Source organism: Oncorhynchus gorbuscha, linkage group LG01 (genome assembly GCF_021184085.1).
Source record: "Oncorhynchus gorbuscha isolate QuinsamMale2020 ecotype Even-year linkage group LG01, OgorEven_v1.0, whole genome shotgun sequence".
Classification (NCBI taxonomy): domain Eukaryota; kingdom Metazoa; phylum Chordata; class Actinopteri; order Salmoniformes; family Salmonidae; genus Oncorhynchus; species Oncorhynchus gorbuscha.
Window position 1 is genome coordinate 15,006,424 of NC_060173.1, and position 26,003 is coordinate 15,032,426.

Sequence of the window (26,003 nt, forward strand, 5' to 3'; positions counted from 1 at the left end):
CATGTATTCATTTCATTTGCATCTACAAATTACATTCTGCGTTCCTCTGTCCACTTAAGTGCACTTACAGAGGCCCATGTTAATGAAGTAAACACTGAAACAAATACCATTGGGGATTATAAAGATATAGAGGCTCATTCAATGTCATGTGGTCAACTGAAGAGCACATAGGTTGAGTGCCGGGAAAAAACATTGCTTGATAACTACATTGAGTAGTACATCTTGGGATCAATAAAGTACTTATTCTATTACTACTACTATTACTACTACAGTGTTGACACGGAGAGACTACTTCAAATCAGTCAATCATTGATGACCTCAAGACTCCATCGATCTGTCCTGATGAGGGTGCATGGTGATTCATGTTATCTTTATGGTTCTATATCACTTAGGATAATGAAAGATGTTAGCTCTGCCCTATGGTTTGACGTTAGCATGAGTGTAACACAAAACTTGAAAATCTGTTGTAAAGGTTGTTGTAGTGTTTTGGAGTCCATTTAAGGGTCAGGTAATACCAGACTTGGCAGATTAGCAGATTTTCGAAACTGGTTGAAACGGTATCAGCAGACGTTTGTTTTACTTGGAGAAATAGAACATTCTTTAATTATTCCCATATCATCCCTTCAAGACATAAAATAAAAAAATAACTGGAAGTGCACCAAACTTTAAGGAATCCAATTTGGGTGAACTTGGAAGAGACTTGTGATATTAACAGTATGAGGTCATGTACATCCACAATTGACCCAACATACTACTGACCAATAAAAATATTTGTTTTCCCTCTGCGTTACGTTCCCTCTAGAGATCAACCAGTTCAGTTAAAGATAATAGAAAGCACAGAGATGGTGAAAGACTGAATAACATTTCAGGGTTGTAAAGTCTTTTGAAGCTTGTGAAGGAAAAGTGCGTGTTAAAGAAACAAGGGAGCGGACTAAAAACGCTTCATTTAACATGTCAAAATATCAGTATCTCACTTGCATTCAATGACAAACCAGACATGTGTCTGTGACTAAGTGTGTGAGGGGTTAAAACAGGTCTGTTTGTGTGTGGGGGACAGGGTTAGTCTGATCATGGTACATTGCACTCATATCTTCTCAACAGTCTCAATGTTATGATATGATAGCACATGTTGCGAGTTGATCAACATCATGGTAATGCCTAAAATGAGCTGTACTTTTGGACATGTGAACAGTTAAAATATGGTTTTGCACAAATCTGATCACGAAGCCAATTGAGTTGTATCTGTGTTGAACACTGCCAAGGACAGATACGTTGGTCATGGTTCTGGAGGAATCTTTTTAGGGGGGGGGGTTCTGGCTCTCTCTCCCTAACAAAAAATAGCTTGTGAGGCCCAGCCTTCTCCAAAGTCTTAATAATGCTGACTAACTATAAATATCACAAGGCTCCATTCACAACATCAGTTGTACCCAAAACAGTGAATAAAATGTATAAAAAAATGGGTGTCATTGTAAGAACATCTGCAACACATTATTATGATATGCCAGCAACATACCACCCTGCATACCACTGCTGGCTTGCTTCTGAAGCGAAGCAGGGTTGGTCCTAGTCAGTCCCTGGATGGGAGACCAGATCCTGCTGGAAGTGGTGTAGGAGGCACTCTTTCCTCTGGTCTAAAATAAAATATACCAATGCCCCAGGGCAGTGACCCTACACTGCTCTGTGTAGGGTGCTGTCTTTTGGGTGGGATGTTAAATGGGTGTCCTGACTCTCTAAGGTCATTAAAGATCCCATGGCACGTATTGTAAGAGTAGGGGTGTTAACCCCGGGTTACCTGGCTAAATTCCCAATCTGGCCCTCAAACCATCATGGTCACCTCTCCCCTGTAACTATTCCCCAGGTTGTTGATGTAAATGAGAATGTGAACTTACCTGGTAAAATAACGAATAAATATATATTTTTGAAAGGAAATGCAGTATTTTCAGTTAATCGGAATATACTTTTCCAAGAGCATCTATGTACTAAGAGGGTACCTCTGAGCAAGACAAATTAGTCGTGAAACTGCTTATAGGTAAAAAAGCATATTGCTGAGTTGCTGCCTTGTTATCACATTGGCCAGGTTTCATCTTTACACTTTTATAGCCTTGAAGTCTGTCAACTGTTAATTTGCACCATTTGTGTTCCCATCATACTGTTTTATGCCTCTTGGTGTCTTCAGTTCTGACTCATCCTCAGAAAACCCAACACATGGAACATCCTCCAACATTTCCTTGAGAATCTAAATTCACTAATTAGCTGTGTCATAGACAGTGGGGGACTTTGTTTTTGCGTCCTTTGCTTCCGGTTTTGTACACCAGCTTCAAACAGATGAAAATACAATATTTTTGGTTATGGAAAATATTTTTCACAGATGGTGCAATAATTTTCTACAAAATGACTGACTGTTTTGTCTCTTAAACTGAAATTAGGCGAACTATTCTAATTTTATCAACCAGGAAATGGCGGAGCAATTTCAGCGTATTGCATCTTTAAGTTTAGCTCTTGCGTCTTTTAATTGTGGTTTTGTACATCATCTTCAAACCAGTGGTGTTAAGTAGTTAATTAAAAATAATTGAAAGTGCTACTTAAATAGTTTCAGGTATTTTTGACAACTTTTACTTTTACATTCCTGAAGAGAATAATGTACTTTTTACTCCATACATTTTCCCTGACACCCAAAAGTACTTGTTACATTTTGAATGCTTAGCAGGACAGGAAAATGGTCCAATTCATGCACTTACCAAGTAAACATCCCTGGTCATCCTACTGCCTCTGATCTGGCAGACTCACTAAAAACACATGCTTCATTTGTAAATTATGTCTGAGTGTTGGAGTGCGCCCCTGGCTATCCATACATTAAAATAACAAGAAAATGGTGCCATCTGGATTGCTTAATATAAGGGATTTCAATTATTTATATTTTTACTTTTGATACTTAAGTATATTTAAAACCAAACACTTTTAGACTTTTATTCAAGTAGTATTTTACTGGGTGAATTTCACTTTAACTTTAGTCATTTTATTAAGGTATCTTTACTTTTACTCAAGTATGACAATTGGGTACTTTCCACCACTGTTTCAAACAGCTGAAAATACTATATTTTTTTGTTATGGAAAAGGTATTTCACAGTGGCTTAAATGGTACAATGATTTTCTAAACTATACTTGCTTGTTTTGTCACGTAAATGTTAATTAGGCAAACCATTAGAATGTTAGCGACCAGGAAATGACAGAGTGATTTCTGCATAGTGTATCTTTAATGCAGATAACAAAATGTAAATTAAATACAGTAGGCCTACTATACATGACGAGTATATAAATGTTTAAGCACCACTCATGCATTGAAGCTATAGTTTTGTTTGGGTATGCAAACTTCGTATCTGTGCTACTGTAAGTACCTCTCAACGTGCCGACCAGCCTTCACTTATTCAGATAGCTTACACTCGGCAGACTCACTGACATGTCTGTCCATCCACAGTAGGAGCTGAATCCCATTGGTTAAACACTTAATTTAATGCTCTACTTAATAACCCTGTACATACAGTATACTGTACCTATATGTCTCTGGGCACTGCCTTCTAAATTCCACTTCCAGGTGAAAGCAGCTCATTTTAGCCTTTTTAAACCAGTCAGTGAGTCAAGACAGATATTTCTCGCTGTTGTCACTTCACAACAGCAAATTAGAAGGTAGCTCTAACTTTATGTAGTGTTGTGGTGTCTCTCTTGTCGTGATGTGTATTTTGTACATTTCTAATCCCAGCCCCCATCTCCGCAGGAGGCCTTTTGCCTTCTGGTAAGCAGGCATTGTAAATAAGAATCTGTTCTTAACTGACTTGCTTAGTTAAATAAAGCTTCAATAAAATAAAAATAATAAGTGCTAACAATGTGAGCAAGGTGAAGGAAAGCGATTGGAGCTCATCCCAGTTAATCAGCTAATCTCAACCCAGCTAATCCCAACCCAGAGACTGTTTAGAAAACCCTTTATGGTGTCTCGTTGATGACACTTCTTCCCTAGACTAAAAGGGGTAGCTCCAGCCCAATATGGCGACCGGAGTATGGGCGAGTGGGCATGTCGAAAGGAAAGTAGTGGGCATGTGGAAAGTAGTGGGCATGTGGAAAGTAGTGGGCATGTCGTAAGGAAAGTAGTGGGCATGTGGAAAGTAGTGGGCATGTGGAAAGGAAAGTAGTGGGCATGTGGAAAGGAAAGTAGTGGGCATGTGGAAAGGAAAGTAGTGGGCATGTGGAAAGGAAAGTAGTGGGCATGTGGAAAGGAAAGTAGTGGGCATGTGGAAAGGAAAGTAGTGGGCATGTGGAAAGGAAAGTAGTGGGCATGTGGAAAGGATCTCGAAAGGAAAGTGTGGGCAAAAGGAGTGGGCATGTGGAAAGGAAAGTAGTGGGCATGTGGAAAGGAAAGTAGTGGGCATGTGGAAAGGAAAGTAGTGGGCATGTGGAAAGGAAAGTAGTGGGCATGTGGAAAGGAAAGTAGTGGGCATGTGGAAAGGAAAGTAGTGGGCATGTGGAAAGGAATGTGGAAAGGAAAGTAGTGGGCATGTGGAAAGTAGTGGGCATGTGGAAAGGAAAGTAGTGGGCATGTGGAAAGGAAAGTAGTGGGCATGTGGAAAGGAAAGTAGTGGGCATGTGGAAAGGAAAGTAGTGGGCATGTGGAAAGGAAAGTAGTGGGCATGTGGAAAGGAAAGTAGTGGGCATGTGGAAAGGAAAGTAGTGGGCATGTGGAAAGGAAAGTAGTGGGCATGTGGAAAGGAAAGTAGTGGGCATGTGGAAAGGAAAGTAGTGGGCATGTGGAAAGGAAAGTAGTGGGCATGTGGAAAGGAAAGTAGTGGGCATGTGGAAAGGAAAGTAGTGGGCATGTGGAAAGGAAAGTAGTGGGCATGTGGAAAGGAAAGTAGTGGGCATGTGGAAAGGAAAGTAGTGGGCATGTGGAAAGGAAAGTAAAAAGTAGTGGGCATGTGGAAAGGAAAGTAGTGGGCATGTGGAAAGGAAAGTAGTGGGCATGTGGAAAGGAAAGTAGTGGGCATGTGGAAAGGAAAGTAGTGGGCATGTGGAAAGGAAAGTAGTGGGCATGTGGAAAGGAAAGTAGTGGGCATGTGGAAAGGAAAGTAGTGGGCATGTGGAAAGGAAAGTAGTGGGCATGGGAAAGGAAAGTAGTGGGCATGTGGAAAGGAAAGTAGTGGGCATCTCGAAAGGAAAGTAGTGGGCATGTGGAAAGGAAAGTAGTGGGCATGTGGAAAGGAAAGTAGTGGGCATGTGGAAAGGAAAGTAGTGGGCATGTGGAAAGGAAAGTAGTGGGCATGTGGAAAGGAAAGTAGTGGGCATGTGGAAAGGAAAGTAGTGGGCATGTGGAAAGGAAAGTAGTGGGCATGTGGAAAGGAACGTAGTGGGCATGTGGAAAGTAGTGGGCATGTGGAAAGTAGTGGGCATGTGGAAAGGAAAGTAGTGGGCATGTGGAAAGGAAAGTAGGGGCATGTGGAAAGGAAAGTAGTGGGCATGTGGAAAGGAAAGTAGTGGGCATGTGGAAAGGAAAGTAGTGGGCATGTGGAAAGAAAGTAGTGGGCATGTGGAAAGTAGTGGGCATGTGGAAAGGGCAGTGGGCATGTGGAAAGGAAAGTAGTGGGCATGTGGAAAGGGGCAAAGTAGTGGGCATGTGGAAAGGAAAGTAGTGGGCATGTGGAAAGGAAAGTAGTGGGCATGTGGAAAGGAAAGTAGTGGGCATGTGGAAAGGAAAGTAGTGGGCATGTGGAAAGGAAAGTAGTGGGCATGTGGAAAGGAAAGTAGTGGGCATGTGGAAAGGAAAGTAGTGGGCATGTGGAAAGGAAAGTAGTGGGCATGTGGAAAGGAAAGTAGTGGGCATGTGGAAAGGAAAGTAGTGGGCATGGGAAAGGAAAGTAGTGGGCATGTGGAAAGGAAAGTAGTGGGCATGTGGAAAGGAAAGTAGTGGGCATGTGGAAAGGAAAGTAGTGGGCATGTGGAAAGGAAAGTAGTGGGCATGTGGAAGGAGAAAGTAGCATGTGGAAAGAATGTGGGAATGTGGAAAGGAAAGTAGTGGGCATGTGGAAAGGAAAGTAGTGGGCATGTGGAAAGGAAAGTAGTGGGCATGTGGAAAGGAAAGTAGTGGGCATGTGGAAAGGAGTGGGTATGTCAAGTGCTCTGCTATAGGTTAGACATTTTGGATTGAGCTGTGTTTTTTTTTTGCTTCCATTTCTTACCACGTAATTCCTTGTGTTTTTAAGCCAGAGGAGAAGTCAGTCGTATTTTACTGTTAGTTTTACCCAAATAATTGTATATTGTCAGTCATAAAACTGACGATTGTTTTATTTAAAAGTACTGATGATGGGTGTACTCTTGCTTCTTGCGTTATATACGAGTGCTTACTGTGACTGTCACCCTTCCCATGCCGTTGTCGGACAGTAGTCCCACCGGGCACACACTGGTTGTATCAATGTTGTTTCCACGTAATTTCAATTAAATTACATTGAACCAATGTGGAATTGATGTCCGTGGGGTGCTTGGCAAGCTAGAGCGAAGTGGACTGTGTCCCAGTGTTGTTGCATTTCATGCCCTCCTCATTGAGTAGTAGACTGTATGTATTGTATGCATCAAGGTGACATCTAGATGGTTACCAATATTAGTTATTTCTTGTTTAGGCTGCTATCATGCTTGAAATAAAATAATAGTCTCCGGCTTATTGACTTGTCCTGCAACCCAATCAGCCAAAACCCATACTTGCCCTAGACTGCAGTGCATCCTGCATAAAGACAGGCCGTGTGCTCAAATCAAATCAAATTTTATTGGTCACATACACATGGTTAACAGATGTTAATGCGAGTGTAGCAAAATGCTTGTGCTTCTAGTTACAACCATGCAATAATATCTAACAAGTAATTTAACAATTTCACAACAACTAACTTATACACACAAGTGTAAAGGAAGGAATAAGAATATGTACATATTCATATGTACATATTCATATGGATGAGCGATGGCCGAACGGCATAGGCACGATGCAGTAGATATGAGAGGATGTAAACATTATATAAAGTGGCATTGTTTAAAGTGACTAGTGAAACATTTATTACATCCAATTTTAAATGATTAAAGTGGCTAGAGATTTGAGTCAGTATGTTGGCAGCAGCCACTCAATGTTAGTGGTGGCTGTTTAACAGTCTGATAGCCTTGAGATAGAAGCTATTTTTCAGTCTCTGGGTCCCAGCTTTGATGCACCTGACCTTATAATAATAATAATAACCTTGCCTTCTGGATGATAGCGGGGTGAACAGGCAGTGGCTAAGGTGGTTGTTGTCCTTGATGATCTTTTTGGCCTTCCTGTGACATCGGGTGGTGTAGGTGTCCTGGAGGGCAGGTAGGTTGCTCCCTGTGATGCGTTGTGCAGACCACACTACCCTCTGGAGAGCCTTGCGGTTGTGGACGGAGCAGTTGCCATACCAGGTGGTGATACAGCCTGACAGGATGCTCTCGATTGTGCATCTGTAAAATTTTGTGAGTGTTTTTGGTGACAAGCCAAATTTCTTCAGCCTTCTGAGGTTGAAGAGGCGCTGTTGTGGGTGGAACAATTCAGTTTGTCCGTGATGTGTACGCCGAAGAACTTAAAACTTTCTCCACTACTGTCCCGTCGATGTGTATAGGAGGCTGCTCCCTCTGCTGTTTCCTGAAGTCCACAATCATCTCATTTGATTTGTTGAAGTTGCGTGTGAGGTTATTTTCCTGACACCACACTCCGAGGGCCCTCACCTCCTCCTTGTAGGCCGTCTCGTCATTGTTGGTAATCAAGCCTACCACTGTAGTGTCATCTGCAAACTTGATGATTGAGTTGGAGGCCTGCATGACCACGCAGTCATGGGTGAACAGGGAGTACAGGAGAGGGCTGAGAACGCTCCATTGTGGGGCCCCAGTGTTGAGGATCAGCAGGGTGGAGATGTTGTTTCCTACTCTCACCAACTGGGGGCGTCACATCAGAAAGTCCAGGAACCAGTTGCACAGGGCGGGGTCGAGACGCAGTGTCTCGAGCTTAATGACGAGTTTTGAGGGGACTATGGTGTTAAATTTGTGGTGTTTGAACTATCGGTCTGTTTCTAAAACAGTGTGAAGATAATTGTCTTCCCCTGTTGCGTTCCTCATAACGTGACTATTTGCTGTGACTGACGATGTTGTTTTCCCTTCCTGAAAACAGAGGCAGCCCAACCCAGTGCTAAAAGATTGTAAGAGATATGGATCTCAAATATATTGGACAAACTCAAAACTCAATGAGGCAGAGCACTACTCTATTGCTCTTAAGTAACCCTTGCGTAAGATACAGGTATCTGCAGCTGCAGCAATAAACAAACTACTATCAGGAAGTTCATATAAACTTTGATAACCATGCTACTCTCATGACACAATATTACGCATAATTCAGAGTTCAAAGTCGCGGAGCCGCGATACACAGCTCTGAGACCACCGTACACCCCAACCACGCACCAATCAATGCCGCTCCACTCATTTGAATGTGGTGACAGTTGGAGAAATTGCTTGAGTTGTGCTGCAAATTCTTAAAGTATGAAAGCCAATGGTCCAATATTCTAGAACACTGCTGTGTGGATGCGTACCAATTTTGGACTCTGATAAGCGCTTTAGCCTTTAGTCTGAGCTACTACATTTACTGCCAACAGCCAACGAGGTTGTCTGAGTATGGACTTAGTGCTATAAACAACGCCAAAATAAGTTCACGGTGATCAGAGCGCTACTGTTGAGAGGATGTAAGAAATAACTAAACCAAGCAAACCTACTGTATTCTACACAGGTAGGACCTATGTATAGCACTGAGGACGGTGGTGAGAGGAGCTATAGGCGGACGGGCTCGTTGTAATGGCTGGAATATAATAAATTGAACATGTGAGTCAAACGTGGTTTCCATATGTTTCATCTGTTCCATACCGTTTCATTAATTCCATTCCAGTATTTACAATGAGCCTGTCCTTCTATAGCTCCTCCCACCAGCCTCCTCTGATGTAACACTAACACAATAGGAGATTCTAAGAGGCTGTCCCCCTGGCTTTGGCAGGGCATTACAGGCTCCTACAAACCTGCTGCTTGGTCAGTCAAGTTTTTGTTTTGCCTTAAGAAACAACTAATATTTAACTTAGTGCCGGTGCTTCACACGTACTTCAAGTCTGTTCGAAGAGTTACTTTAGCACAATAAGCCTCTCTAACACCAGTCTATATAGGTTTAAAGTATGGTCAAAAGTCATGACAATAATGCTATTAGTCTCAGCAGGGCCACAGGTTGAATTAGCATACCTGAGCTGCTTACAGATCATCCAGTCTAACCTATTTGATTAGCATTCTCAGGCATGTGGCGTCTAGAGCTCAGGAGATGTTGACTTCGTCCAAAATGGCACCTTGCTCCCTTTAACAGTGCACTACTTTTGACATATCTCACTCAATTCATTGCCTCGTTAACTCTCTCGCTGGACTACTAACTCTTCCTGAATGTGCCCACCCGGCTCTCTTCAGGGGGTGCATCGTAAAGCAGAGATGTGAACGGACTGTCAGTATGTGACCTCTCTATGCAACCCCAGTGTCTCCACAGGCCCCCAGGGCACCAACTTCTAAGGAAGCGTGTAAGCTGGGAGAATGGGTATGGATCTGGGGGTTAGGAGCACGAAAGAAAATAAACTGATATACCCAGCCTTTTTTGTGGTCTGGGAAACCTTGACTGCTGAGGCATTGGGGACCTTTGAGGAGGTTTCATAGCACACATAAAAACAACCTAGGATGTATGTGTAGCATTTACAGTGTGTGTCGAATGTCAATGGTGCTTTTTTTCTTGGGAAACGCTCAAATTTACACACCTTACCTCACACCACATTATTTTCTTGACAGCCAAACAGAATAATATGCACATTGTATCTTATTATCCTTTTATAGCTATGTTCAATGTTTCTATTGCAGCAGCTGCAGACTATTGTGCAATTTTTTAAATTTTTAACAAGTGATTATTAGTTGATGTGATAAAAAAAGAAGGAAGAAGGCAATGAAAGAGTTCCTGTTTTCTGTCAGGTACCATACATCTGCCAAAACTATGAGTGACTCACTGTAGTCAATAAAGCTTTGTTGCAATATATTCCCAGGATGTATTTCATGATTTAATTTAACCATGCAAGTTATTGAGAAACACTGGGTACTGTATGCTGTATATCACAGGCATACCAAAGGGTGCACATTTTCACAGATAGTATGCAGAATGTATTTATCAGTTGCTGAGCAGAATTTTCTGTGTGCAGAAACAGGTAGGCTAGTCTATATGTAAGAAGTTCAATTATACTAACTGGGTTAGGGAAAAGTTGTACTGGTTCAAAGAAAGATTAGGCTACAGTTAAGTCCACACTAAGTCCACGTTGTAGGCCAGTGGCGATTGGTGCCGTTTTAAGATGAGGGAGGATAATTGTTTATTTTATGACGATGGCCTTTTTTCTTTTACATCATATTGGGTGACAGTCATTCATATTCCATTCACCCAGTTCAATGTAACATCAATAGGTTTAGGCCACTACATGATACTAAAATTTTCCTATACCAATCACGAGGTTGCTTTCTATGAATTAAAGTTTACAACGTAGGTGTAAAGTCGAGAGAAATTTCAGTAATCAAGGTGACGGGGTGGATCGTCTTTAAAATTGCAGACAGATTGTAGTTTCCATCAATGTAATTGTCTGCATCATTTCCAATCACCCATACATTTTTGGGGTAAATATATATATTTATATATATATATATATATGCATACATACATACACATATACATATAAACATGCATACATATACACATGCACTACCATTCAAAAGTTTAGGGTCACTTAGAAATGTCCTTGTTTTTGAAAGAATAGCACATTTTTTGTCCATTAAAATAACATCAAATTGATCAGAAATACAGTGTAGACATTGTTAATGTTGTAAATGACTATTGTAGCGTGAAACGGCAGATTTTTAATGGATTATCTACATAGGCTTACAGAAATCCATTATCAGCAACCATCACTCCTGTGTTCCAATGGCAAGTTGCGTTAGCTAATCCAAGTTTATAATTTTAATAGGCTAGTTGATCATTAGAAAATAATTTTGCAATTATGTTAGCATAGCTGAAAACTGTTTTCCTGATTAAAGAAGCAATAAAACTGGTCTTCTTTAGACTAGTTGAGTATCTGGAGTATCAGCATTTATGGGTTTGATTACAGGCTCAAAACAAAGAACTTTCTTCTGAAACTCATCACTCTATTCTTGTTCTGAGAAATGAAGGCTATTCCAAGCGAGAAATTGCCAAGGAACTGAAGATCTCGTACAATGCTGTGTACTACTCCCTTCACAGAACAGCGCAAACTGGATCTAACCAGAATAAAAAGAGGAGTGGGAGGCCCCAGGCGCACAACTGAGCAAGAGGACAAGTACATTAGAGTGTCTAGTTTGAGAAACTGACGTCTCACAAGTCCTCAACTGGCAGCTTCATTAAATAGTACCCGCCAGTCCTGCCAGTTGAGGACTTCCTTCTCGCATCTAAGTGCTCTCTTCCTCTCATCTTTTCCATGTGCTTGTGGACTTCAGTACACAACACATCAGCTGTCTGTGACCAGGCGAAAGAAAGGTTCCAAGCCAAACCTTCATATCATAACCGTTAACCGCTACACACAGCCTACATTGGTGTCACCATAATAATGTCAAAGTCAACATAGCTACTAGAACTAACGGGTTAGTAAACCAACTACAATCATCCAGTACAGTGTACAGTTAGAGCAAGTAGTTTAGCAGTTACATGGGTGGGCCCTGGTGGCAATAAATTAATAAAAACCAAAAGCTTACCTTGACATGGAAGAGTTCCAGTGTTGGATAGCCATAGCCAGCTAGCTAACATAGCATCCCTTTCTGTTTGAGCCGGGTGTTTGATTAGGCTAAACTAGCTAGCTGCATTCACTAGCTAAGTAAGTGAAATTGAAAAAAAAATACAACGAAATATAGCCAGCACTCTATCTCTCTCTTGGTTCTCCTTCATTTTTTTAGAAATTAATTTGCGCGAAACTGTTCAACTATTGTCTTTCTCTCTCTTTCAGTCAACTTCTCACCACATTGTATGCACTGCAGTGCTAGCTAGCTGTAGTTTAGGCTTTCAGTACTAAATTAATAATCTGATCCTTCGATTGGGTGGACAACATGTCAGTTCATGCTGCAAGAGCTCTAAAGGTAGGAGGACGACCTCTGTAAGTTGTCATAATAACTGTGTAAGTCTATGGAAGGGGGTAAGAACCATGAGCCTCCTAGCTTTTGAAGTCAATGATGTACCCAGAGGAGGACGGAAACTAGCTGTCCTCCGGCTACACCATGGTGCTACCTTACAGAGTGCTGTTGAGGCTACTGTAGATCTTCATTGCAAAACAGTGTCTTTTAATCAATTATTTGGTGACGTGAATATATTTAGTACAGTTTTATCTAAATATTATAACCTTTTTAGTGTTTCACAATAAAAAAAAGAAAGGAAATTAACTGAGGAGGATGGGCCTCCCCTTCCTTCTCTGAGGAGCCTCCACTGGTGTATGAGGCTCCCGAGTTGCGCAGTGGTCTATGGCACTGCATTCTCAGTGCAAGAGGTGCCACTACCATCCATGGTTCAAATCCATGGTTGTATCACATCAGGCCGTGAATTGGGACGAATTTGTTCATAACTGACTTGCCGAGTTAAATAAAGGTTCAATTAAAAATTAAAATTTAGAAATTAAAAAGTGAGAAACACCTGATTTCAGTTACGCTTATATTCGAAAGTCTGAATAAAAGGAAAATAGGATAGGATAAGATAGGATAAGATAATATAATATAAGATGGGATAATATAAGATAGGATGGGATAAGATATGATGGGATAGGATCAACTTTAATGTCCCCAAGGGGAAGTGTCTTAGACACACAGTACTGCTGTATACAAAATATACACATGCACATTGCACACTCAGTATAATACATAAATTGCACATTGCACATGTTATACATAGACCTAGCCTACATACACAAATAAACGAACTTAACATGCTATTCAAAATGACATCTTAAGATACTGTGTACTACTGAAGCTTTAAGATTTTCCCCATAATTTGTTTCCAAAACCTATTCCCCTTTCATTTTTCAGTATCCAAATCCCCGTATACCAATAGGCATACACATCAAAATACATGTACTAACAACATCCTATGTTTATCACTGTTCATGATTTAATGAACAACCATGTCAAAGCACTTTTCATGACGAAAAGAAAACGATAAGGCGCGAAAATATTTTGTATTATTGGACATAATTGGGACGTACTGTCATTAGTCAACATGGGCAAATACAACAGCCACAAAATGTCCATCGTGTCTTAATAATTATGATACAGTATGTCAGAAAACATAGGATGACACCCACACACAATTCCCGTTGGTTGGCATATTCTGTTTGACCGTATTGGAAAATGGTGATGAAGGTGCGTAACTTGACAAGCGTTTCCAAAGAAGCTGAGCGGTAAAGGATAGTGCTCCGGCATCATGTCAATGATATTGAATGCAATGTACCCTACGGTCAGACATCAATCATGGTGTTTGGCATTAAACGAGGGGTAATGTAAGTCGTGAATGACTTTCCTCGTGTATGCATACTTTTCAAAAAATCTGCGGACAGAAATAAGCAAATTCACACCATTCGTTTTCTTCTGATTTGCCACTGGAATACGCACACCGAGAAATACGCACATCCAAGAAAGACATGCAAATAAAAGACAGCCTATAACAAGAAAGTGAGTAAGAAAATATGCAATTCGATGATAACTTACTTTTGGCTTCTTCATATGGAATGAGAGGAGTAAATCCAATGTAAGCGAAACCCTATTTTATCTTACTTCTGCGGGGAGGAAAGGGGTTTTCATCATCCCGTGTGCACATATCCAATGCCCTAGTCAGTAGCCTAGTATCCAAGCAGGGAAAATAATCTTAAACCTTATAAAACTGCTGCAATGAGCTCTGTTGATGATAGGTATGGTATCCAAATACACATCATAAGGAGCGCATTAACGGGTACTGCGAGATCATAGTGAGTTGGTGTTTTTTTTTTACAGGGAAACCCATTTTTATAGTTGCTTCAAGTACCGCCCACAAGAACCGTTCCGGTCAGTCTGCTGAGCTCCAACGTCCATCATACAGTCCTCATCGACAGCTCCGATGAAAATATTGCGATAAACTCCGCTTTACGTTGTGAATTAAACCAATATTACTATATGTAACATATACCTACAGTAGCCTTATTATGATAACTTCCATTTGTCTGAAAATACCTGTCCACGCCTCATGTTAGACTGCCCCGTTGGCACATCGCTATGTCATTTATCGTTGGAACTTGACAGACCGACATTCGAGATGCTGGCACTCATGCTGGGTTTTGACTTTGAACGTCAGGCATGGAAGCATATCGATTTATTGTAGAGGAGTTAAAGTCGTAAAGTCAAACTGGTCCAAATGTACAATAAAAGTCTCTAGGAAATGTAGTGGTTGAGCAAGTCATGGTCATATAGCCGATCACAATTTATAGGTATGACCATATCAAAAGTTGTATAATATATATGTTTTTCTCATATTACCCACCTTGGCAAAGTCATCTTAGGGCTCACATGAACAAACAAAAAAATAATTCAGTTTAGAAAATGATAATTTGAAAAACAATACATATTTCTTTAAAAACTTCTGTGCTAGGTGCCACATATAACCTACTGTTCACTTATTGGCACCATAAGAGTTATATAATCATAACTGTTTTTTTGCAACAATATCCTTTAGAAAGCTTTGTCAATATTGTAGCGACTTTACTACACTTTGTGACCTCTGAGAGGTTCAGATCACTTGGAGCAATGGCTAAACTGTTGGACTGGTAGTCACAGCAACCCAGGTCTGAGTGCTAGTCGGGCTTTTCCACCCATATTTGCTGCACTAGTGTCAGAAGTGGGATTGCCACCATAGATTTAGAACAGATTATTGGTTACCACTAAGCAGCGCTTCGCGTTCGCTCCGACTAGTTCCATGCAACCAAATGTCAGCAATTTGGCTGCCGATTTAAATACACCGAACTGATGTTAATTGTTGCTAGGGGTCTTTCATTGGATGAGAATGTAGACCAGCTGCATAGAACACACGTTTATAGAGGTGCCAAAGAACTGCAGAATGTAAGGTAATTGCATGGAGCAGTGTTTGTTAATCCTGAATTACAATTAAGAAATAAAGGGGTGCACATTTTTGTTTTCGCCTGAGCGCTGCACACCTGATTCACATCACATGTAATGATGAGTTAAAGAGGTAGTCCTTAGTTGAAACCACAACAAATAGGCACCGCGCCTTTGTTCTGGTGCTGACCGAGACATGGATCATCCCAAAGAACACTGACACTCCAGCTGCTCTCTCTTCATCTGACTATGTGTTCTCTCATAGTCTGGGAGCATCTGGTCGTCGCATTGGCGGCACAGGGATACTAATTTCTCCTAACTGGAGATTTTCTCTTTTCTCCCTCAATCACTTGTCCATCTCCTCATTTGAATTCCATACTGTCACTGTCACTTGTTCACCCAAGCTTAACATTGTTGTCTTCTACGTCTTTCTTTCTTTCTTTCTTTCTTTCTTTCTTCCTTTCTTTCTTTCCACTCCTTTCCTCTTTTGACCTCACCCTTTCCCAGTCACCAAACACTTACAAGACAGGCAATATGCTTGACATCTTTGCTAGAGACTGTTCACCTACTAATCTCACTGCAACCTTCCTTCAGGTCTCTGATCACTACTTTGTTTCCTTTTCTGTCTCCTCCAACTCTAGCCACTCAACCCCTACCCAGATGGTCATGTGCCGTCACAATCGTCGCTCTCTCTCCCATTACTTTCTCCTATTCTATCCTATCATCTCTTCCTTCTGCTAAATCCTTCTTCCTCCTGTCTTCAGATTCTGCCTATTTGACCCTACTTTTCTCCCTTTCCACATCCTATGATTCTCACTGTCCCCTTTCCTACCGGCCGGCTCGGCCTGCCCCGACTGCTTTGTGGCGGAATGACTCATTGCGAGCTTACAGAAATGGGCTGCGGGTAGCTGTGAGAAAATGGAGGAAAACTTCAGGAGGACCTATCATCCTTTCACTCCCTCATCTCTACCTTTTTCTGCCTCTGTACGCACTGCTAAAGCCACTTTCTATCACTTTAATTTTCAATATTCTGCCTCTAACCCTTCTGTCACCTTCTCCTCCCTCCTTAATCTTCCACCCTCTCCCTCCTCCCTCTCTGTGGATGACTTTGTCAACCACTTTGAAAATAAGGTTGACGTCATCCTCTCCTCATTCACTCAGCCTATTGAGTACAATGGTCCCACTCCCACAGAACTACCCTACGTCTTGGCCTCTTTCTCGCTTATCTCTCTAGATTAAATCCTGCCACTAGGGATGTCCAGCCGCTCGACAACCTGCCCGCTTGACCCTATCCCCTCCTCCCTTCTCCAGACCATCTCTAGAGACCTTCTCCCATTCCTCACTTCCCCTCATCAACTCATTCCTGACCACTGGTAGTGTTCTCTCTTACTTCAAAATGGCCAGAGTCGCTCCCCTCCTCAAGAAACTAACACCTGACCCCTCTGATGTCAAAAACAACAGTCCGGTATCCCTTCTTTCTTTTCTTTCCAAAACAATTGAGTGTGCTTTCTCTGACCAACTCTCTCGCTATCTCTTTCAGAACTATCGTCTTGACCCTAACCAGTCAGGCTTCAAGATGGGTCACTCAACCGAGACTGCTCTTCTCTGTGTCACGGAGGCTCTTTGCACTGCCAAAGCTGACTCTCTCTATCTGCTGCCTTCGACACCGTGAACAATCAGATCCTCCTTTCCATCCTCTCAGGGCTGGGTGTCTCAGGCTCTGCATACTCTTGGTTTGCATCCTATCTGGCAGGCCATTCCTACCAGGATACGTGGAGAGGATCTGTGTCTGCACCACATTCTCTCACTACTGGTGTCCCTCAGGGCTCCGTTCTAGGCCATTTCCTCTTCTCTCTATACACCAAGTCACTCGGCTCGGTCATATCCTCACATGGTCTCTCCTACCATTGCTATGTGGATGACACTCAACTACTTTTATCCTACCCCTCTTCTGACACCCAGGTGGCGACACGCATATCTGCGTTCCTGGAAGATATCTCAGCTTGGATGTCGGCCACCACAACACGATCAACCTCGACAAGATGGAGCTGCTCTTCCTACCGGGAAAGGCCTGCCCGCTCCAAGACCTTTCCATCTAGATTGATAACGCCCAGAGTGCAAAGATCCCTGGCGTGACCCTGGACAACACCCTGTTGTTCTCTGCAAACATCAAAGCACTGACTTGTCCCTGCAGGTTCATGCTCAACAACATCCACAAAGTACGCCCTACCTCACAAAGAAAGTGGCACAGCTCCTAATCCAGGCACTTGTCATTGCCCGTTTGGACTATTGCAACTTGCTCTTGGCTGGGCTCCCTGCTTGTGCCATCAAACCCCTGCAGCCCGCCTGGTGTTCAATCTTTCCAAGTTCACCTATTTCACCCCAATCCTCTGCACACTCCACTGGCTTCCAGTCAAAGTTCGCATCCACTACAAGACCATGGTACTTGCCTACGGAGCAGAAGTAGGAACTGCCCATCTCTACCTTCAGGCTACGCTAAAACTCTACAACCAAACAAGAGTACTCCGTTCGGCCACCTCTGGTCTCTTGGCCTACGGCAGCTCCCGCTCAGCCCAGCCAAAGCTCTTCTCTGTCCTGGCACCCCAGTAGTGGAACCAGCTTCCCCCTGAAGATAGGACAGCAGAATCCCTTACCATCTCCCGAAAACATCTGAAACCCTACCTCTTCAAAGAGTATCTTAAACAATCCCACAGTCTGTAGAGAATCTACAGATGGACTATCCAAATAAACTCACACTTGACTTTCCCCCCACTACTGGCACTGACTTGGCTGATAGCTACTTTACTGAGGAAATATATACTTACAATGGCTGAGATATGTGACTGTCACACCTAGCGATCTTAAGACATAACTGTAAGTCGCTCTGGATAAGAGCGTATGCTAAATGACTAACATGTAAATGTTTTGGTAAAACACTGAGGGATGGGCCTGGAGAAATGTAACCACTCTCAAATTCATTAACAGCTATAAATGCACGGACTGAGCATGCAAAATATAATAATTTTAAGCATGTTTTGAGGCTCTACAAGTTTGTTTATATTTAGAATAATTACAAGCACTGGAGTAAAACAAGCAAATATTTGGGGGTTTGATGGTGTTTGACAGTTGAACTAAACTCATAAGACATTTCTAAGTTATATTCTTCAAGAATGAATTAGTATATATAATTCTTATATATATATTATACTTATATAATAAGTAAAACAATGATTGTAGCAACTGCATATTGCATCTTTTCTAATGAAATCCACCCCATCAAGTGGAGGATATTGAGTATTGCAGAGTGTGTGACTCAGTTATATAGGAGACACAGAAAATAAATTGATACATCTGAGGGCTGTATAGACTCCCTTCCTCATAGAGGGACAATTCTTGAAAACATTATGTTGCAGGTTCTGGAAAACGTTATGTTACAGGTTCTGGAAAACATTATGCTGCAGGTTCTGTAAAACATTATGTTGCAGGTTCTGTAAAACATTATGTTGCAGGTTCCGTAAAACATTATGTTGCAGGTTCTGTAAAACATTATGTGGCAGGTTCTGGAAAACATTATGTTGCAGGTTCTGTAAAATATTATGTTGCAGGTTCTGTAAAACATTATGTTGCAGGTTCTGTAAAACATTATGTTGCAGGTTCTGTAAAACATTATGTTGCAGGTTCTGTAAAACATTATGTTGCAGGTTCTGGAAAACATTATGTTGCAGGTTCTGTAAAACATTATGTTGCAGTCCTGCAGCTGAGGCACTAAGGAATTAGCCTTGGAATTAGCTCTGAGAACTACCGCAAGTCTTCAGGTCTCAGGCACTGTTAGTCATCACACAAGCATGATTCACCAAACCACCCATTTGACATTATCATTTTTAGATTGTCTTTCTCCATAATGGCAAAGTAGTGAGCCTTGGGCACTGAGGGACATGTCACTCTATTTATCGCATTGATTGATGGAGAGAATTAAAAATACATTTAGTACAACATTTATCATCAAATGAAGTACAATTGTTGTTGTCTGCTTAACGTCACATGATGTTTTTATCTTTGGATTTACAGTAATTAATAGTAATGAATATATTGTTTATAAGGAAGAGAGTGTCACGCCTCAACTGCTGATGCTTATGGCAAAAGTAAATGAGTCACTACTGTAGTAAGATGTCTTTGTCAATTTTATCACTAAAACCCCAGGTTAAGACATCCATGGTATTCATGTGACATGCTTGTTGTGGCCTTGTGCATTGCGCAATGTGTTACCGCACAGCATATTGATTTGATTTTATTAATAAAAGTTGATGCCAAGTGTTTGACATTGCACCGGTGTGGTGCCAGTGTTGACATTGCTGTGTAGCCTGTGTTTGCAAGGGGCTCTAAGAACCCTGATTGCATAGAGAACAACTGTTGCTGGTCATGAAGTGAAAGTAGGCTACAAAGCTTATGACAAACCACAGTGGTTTCAGCACAATACTTTTTCGTCTGAAGTTTCTAAATAAAAACGGTCTGCAATGCATGAATCCCTCTCCTTGGCATTGTAATAGACAGAAACACATACTTGGTCTACCCATAATCAGGGTTGGAGCTTGTTTTGATTATGCAATAATAGTGGTTGGGAAATCACTCTAACATAATAGTTTCATGGAGGTTTCAAACACATCAAAGACATTAGAAAAGATTTCTCACGCTCAAAGCCAACTGGGGGAATTAAAACATTTGACACTAGATAATACACAATTTGACACTGTGTATTAATATGTAAACTATAGTAGTACTTTGCTAACATTCAGTAAAAAAGTACATAGGCTACTGTTGGCTACTGTCTCTGCCTGGCTGGCTCCCTTAACTCTACTGATATTCTCTGCCTTCTGACCCCATTACGGGGGCTTAGTCACTGGCTTACTAGTGCTCTTCCATAACTTCCCTAGGAGGGGTGCGTCACTTGAGTAGTTTGAGTCACTGACATGGTCTTCCTGTCCGGTTTTACTTCCCCTCAGGCTTGTGCAGTGGAGGAGATCTTTGTGGACTATACTCAGCCTTGTCTCAGGGTAGTAAGTTGGTGGTCTGTTGATATCCTTCTAGTGGTGAGGGCTGTGCTTTGGCAAAGTGGGTGGGGTTTTATCCTGCCTGGTCCTGCCTGGTTGGCCCTGTCCGGGGGTATCGGACCATGACTCCGGACTACCTGGCCTGATGACTCCTGGCTGTCCCCAGTCCACCTGGTTATAGTGCTGCTCCAGTTGCAACTGTTCTGCCTGCGGCTATGGAACCCTGACCTGTAAACCCGGACGTGCTAACTTGTCCCAGACCTGCTATTTCGACTCTTTCTCTCTTTACAGCACCTGCTGTCTTGACCACTGAATGGTTGGCTATGAAAAGCCCAACTGACATTTGATCGTGAGGTACTGACCTGTGGCCCACTCTAAAACTATTGTGATTATTATTTGACCCTGCTGGTCAACTATGAACATTTGAACATAATGAAGAACAATCTGGCCTTAATGGCCATGTACAGCCAGAAGAGAACTGGCCACCCCTCAGAGCCTGGTTCAGAGCCTGGTTCCTCTCTAGGTTTCTTCCTAGGTTTCTGCTTTTCTAGGGAGTTTTTCCTAGCCACCGTGCTTCTACATCAGCATTGCTTGCTGATTGGGGTTTTAGGCACGGTTTCTGTATAGCACTTTGTGACATCTGCTGATGTTAAAGGGTCTTTATGAATACATTTGATTGATTGATTGATCAATTGTTTACGGATTACATAACATGCCTAACATTTTGTTTCCTTATTATAAGTTATAATACATTATAATGCATTATGAATAGCTCAAGGCATTATAAATGTGCTTATAATGTATTATGATGAGGATATTGATACTAGTAGGGCATTAGAAAAATGGTACATGCTCATGATGTCTTCCACATTATAACAACATAATTATGCATTATACCTGTTGAAACAATTAAACCATGCCAACCCAGTGTGAATGCACCCATAGTCAGAGTCTTGTGAACTCTCTCACAATCACAAACAGTCAAAACAAGATAAACATAGTTATACAACTCTGCACGGGCAGACTTAAGACAACCCACTCTTTGAGGATAACCTAAGAGGATAACCTGTAGCAGTCTGGTCTGTTTTTTAGGGGGTGGCTAAGACATCGTACGTTGGCTTCTGTAGACCCAGCTGTTGTTTGAGAAAACAAATGTCAGGGCCTATAATCCCCATTACATAACATTATATAACCAAAGGTGTTACCACAGGACAATTCTTCGAAACTGTTTAGATTCTAACCCACCTTAGTTGGTGCCAACAGGAAGCAATCTCATCTTGTTGCAGGCAGCTTAAAGGTTAACAGAGGAGACCCAGGGGATTAGACATATAGGAATACACTGAACTCACTGCTTTGAATTTGGGTCAATTTTAATATAACAATAGCATTAAGCAGCGTCAGCCTCACCATTTCCAGGAAGTATTAGCCTCGCTAGCAGACTGACTGCAGCCGATAATTGGCACAACAGATTTACTCATAAGTAGGTTAATCAAACCCCTGGACTGAAATGGAAACCTTACTTGCTCTCTCTCTGAGGCTCCTTTCAATGAACTTTGGCCAACTGGGTGGTGGATTTGCACCTATTATTAGTAACAAGTGATCCAGATCAATGTGAAAAGACTTGAATAAGTAGAGTGATAGTGAATGGAGCCATTTGTTGTCTAAATCTAAAATGGGAATAAGACAAGCAGCTTAGCAGTTCGGTAGAATGGAGCTACACTACCGTTCAAAAGTTTGGAGTCACTTAGAAATTTCCTTGCTTTTGAAAGAAAAGCACATTTTTTTGACCATTAAAATAACATAAAATTGATCACAAATACAGTGTATAAATTGTTAATGTTGTAAATGTCTATTGTAGCTGGAAACTGATGATTTTCAATTGAATATCTACATAGGTGTACAGAAACCCATTATCAGCAACCATCACTCCTGTGTTCCAATGGCACGTTGTGTTAGCTAATCCAAGTTTATAATTTTAAAAGGCAAATTGATCATTAGAAAACTCTTTTGCAATTATGTTAGCACAGCTGAAAACTGAGGTGCTGATTAAAGAAGCAAAAAAACTGTCCTTCTTTAGACTAGTTGTGTATCTGGAACATCAACATTTGTGGATTTGATTACAGGTTCAAAATGGCCAGAAACAAAAAACCTTCTTCTGAATCTCATCAGTCTATTCTTGTTCTGAGAAATGAAGGCTATTAAATAGTTCCCACAAAACACCAGTCTCAACGTCAACAGTGAAGAGGCGACTCAGGTATGCTGGCCTTCTAGGCAGAGTTCCTCTTTCCAGTGGGTGTTCTTCTGCCCATCTTAATCTTTTCTTTTTCTGTCCAGTCTGGCTTTTTCTTTGCAACTCAGCCTAGAAGGCCAGCATCCCGGAGTCACCTCTTCACTGTTGACATTAAGACGGGTGTATTGTGGGTACTATTTAATGAAGCTGCCAGTTGAGGCCATGTGAGGTGTCTGTTTTTCAAACCAGACACTCTAATGATTCCAAATGTGAGATTTTTGGTTCCAAGCGCTGTGTCTTTGTGAGACGCAGAGTAAGTGAACAGATGATCTCCGTATGTGTGGTTCCCACGGTAAAGCATGGATGAGGAGGTGTGATGGAGTGGTGGTGCTGGTGACACTGTTAGTGAATTGTTTAGAATTCAAGGCACACTTATTAACCATCATGGCTACCACAGCATTCTGCAGCGATACGCCATCCCATCTGATTTGCGCTTAGTGGGACTATCATTTGTTTTCAACAGGACAATGACCCAACACACCTCCAGGCTGTGTAAGGGCTATTTGACCAAGAAGGAGAGTGTTGGAGTGCTGCATCAGATGACCTGGCCTCCACAATCATCCGACCTCAACCCAATTGAGATGGTTTGGGATGAGTTGGACCGCAGAATGAAGGAAAAGCAACCAACAAGTTCTCAGCAAATGTGGGAACCCCTTTAAGACTGTTGGAAAAGCATTCCTCATGAAGCTGGTTGAGAGAAAGCCAAGAGTGTGCAAAGCAGTCATCAAGGCAAAGGGTGACTGGTTTGAAGAATCTCAAATATAAAATATTTGTTTGCTACATGATTCTATATGTGTTATTTAATAGTTTTAATGTCTTCACTATTTTTCTACAATGTAGAAAATAGTAAAATAAGGAAAAACCCTTGAATAAGTAGGTTTGTCCAAACTTTTTACTGGTACTGTATATAATGCAGAGTTGACAACTAAATGGAATCTGTCCCCCATATCAACCTGCTTGCACTAAGTGAAAAGCCTTGCAGTTCAAGGGAAAGATACAGTCGACCCCTAAACCCATAGGTCAATGCCCTGAAATATTTAGTACTCAAATCTCTTACAGCTGAACCGTGAGGTGGACAATTACTGTTTCAGGAAAGTTTTTAATGACTGTTTTTAATGACACGTAAATGTGGCTAATTTGGCCAACAACCCTCGTTTCTTGATAGTGCTGGCTGCGCCAGGTTGGATCTGAATGCATAAAGATGTCCATCAAATGTCTGAAATGTCCGGTAAATTCAAATGCTCCTGGTCATGTTGTCCATCGACACATTTTCGTAAAGCAAACTCTGAAATTGTATATTGTTTTATGAAGATTTTAGAATATTCCCACGAAAATCTGTTGTCAATTGGATGGAAACCTAGCTATTGACACCATAAATACTCAAGTGCGCTAGTCTAGTGTCACTTTGATTATGCACATCATGGATCAACAGCTGCCCTAAACATCTAAAGAATAAGCTTCCAGCCAAACAAGCTTGTAAGAATTTTACTTAAAATTCCCCCTCATACTCATCTGGAGGTTGAGAATTTTTTTGTCTATCTCTGCAATGTGTCTGTATCTATGTAATGTGTCTGTATCTCTGTAATGTGTCTGTATCTCTGTAATGTGTCTGTATCTCTGTAATGTGTCTGTATCTATGTAATGTGTCTGTATCTCTGCAATGTGTCTGTATCTATGTAATGTGTCTGTATCTATGCAATGTGTCTGTATCTCTGCAATGTGTCTGTATCTATGTAATGTGTCTGTATCTCTGCAATGTGTCTGTATCTATGTAATGTGTCTGTATCTCTGCAATGTGTCTGTATCTATGTAATGTGTCTGTATCTCTGCAATGTGTCTGTATCTATGTAATGTGTCTGTATCTATGTAATGTCAGTCTGCATGGAGCAGCCAGAGCTGTCAGTCTGCATGGAGCAGCCAGAGCTGCCAGCCTGCATGGAGCAGCCAGAGCTGCCAGCCTGCATGGAGCAGCCTGAGCTGCCAGCCCGCATGGAGCAGCCTGAGCTGTCAGTCTGCATGGAGCAGCCAGAGCTGCCAGTTTGCATAGAGCTGCCAGTCTGCATAGAGGTACCAGTCTGCATAGAGCAGCCAGAGCTGCCAGTCTGCATGGAGCTGCCAGTCTGCATAGAGCAGCCAGAGCTGCCAGTCTGCATGGAGCTGCCAGTCTGCATAGAGCAGCCAGAGCTGCCAGTCTGCATGGAGCAGCCAGAGCTGCCAGTCTGCATGGAGCAGCCAGAGCTGCCAGTTTGCATGGAGCTGCCAGTCTGCATAGAGCTGCCAGTCTGCATAGAGCAGCCAGAGCTGCCAGTCTGCATGGAGCTGCCAGTCTGCATGGAGCAGCCAGAGCAGCTAGATCCACCAGTCAGCCAGGACCTGCCAGTCAGCCAGGATCTGCCAATCAGCCATGATCTTCCAGATCTGCCAGTCAGCCAGACTCTTCCAGATCTGCCAGTCAACCAGACACTTCCAGATCTGCCAGTCAACCAGACTCTTCCAGATCTGCCAGTCAACCAGACTCTTCCAGATCTGCCAGTCAACCAGACTCTTCCAGATCTGCCAGTCAACCAGACTCTTCCAGATCTGCCAGTCAACCAGACTCTTCCAGATCCGCCAATCAACCAGACTCTTCCAGATCCACCAGCCAGCCAAGATCTGCCGGAGCCAACTACATGCCTGAGCTTCCTCTCAGTGCTGAACACAAAATACTTCGACCAGGGCGTGACAGAACCCCCCCCCCCCCCCTAAGGTGCGGACTCCCGAACGCACCTCAAAACAATAGGGAGGGTCCGGGTGGGCGTCTGTCCATGGTGGCGGCTCCGGCGCGGGACGTGGACCCCACTCAGTCAATGTCTTAGTCCCCTCTCCTCGCGTCCCTGAATAGTCCACCCTCGCCGCCGACGACCATGGCCTCGTAGTCCTCACCCAGAACCCCACTGGACTGAGGAACAGCTCGGGACTGAGGCAGCTCGGGACTGAGGGGAAGCTCGGGAGTGAGAGAAAGCTCGGGAGTGAGAGAAAGCTTGGGAGTGAGAGGAAGCTCGGGAGTGAGAGGAAGCTCAGGAGTGAGAGGAAGCTCAGGAGTGAGAGGAAGCTGAAGAGTGAGAGGAAGCTGAGGAGTGAGAGGAAGCTCAGGCAGGTTGATGGATCTACCAGATCCTGGCTGGCTGGTGGTTCCGGCAGATCCTGGCTGACTGGCAGATCCTAGCTGACTGGCGGATCCTGGCTGACTGGCATATCCTGGCTGACTGGCAGATCCTGGCCGACTGGAAGTTCTGGCGGATCCTGGCAGACTGGCGGATCCTGGCCGACTGGCGGATCCTGGCCGACTGGCAGATCCTGGCCGACTGGCAGATCCTGGCCGACTGGCAGATCCTGGCCGACTGGCACCTCTGGCAGATCCTGGCTGACTGGCACTTCTGGCGGATCCTGGC

General features: G+C 42.5%; 1 protein-coding gene across 1 annotated transcript in view; it reads right to left on the bottom strand.

Annotated features, from left to right (window-relative positions):
- The window catches only part of kitlga (kit ligand a), a 36,053-nt gene extending 21,911 nt beyond the window's left edge, over nucleotides 1–14,142 (bottom strand). The window contains exon 1 of the mRNA XM_046345557.1: nucleotides 13,858–14,142. Within this exon, the coding sequence (XP_046201513.1) occupies nucleotides 13,858–13,872 (15 nt within the window). The 5' untranslated portion in view covers nucleotides 13,873–14,142. The remainder of the gene's footprint in view (nucleotides 1–13,857) is intronic.
- Nucleotides 14,143–26,003: the final 11,861 nt, after the last annotated feature.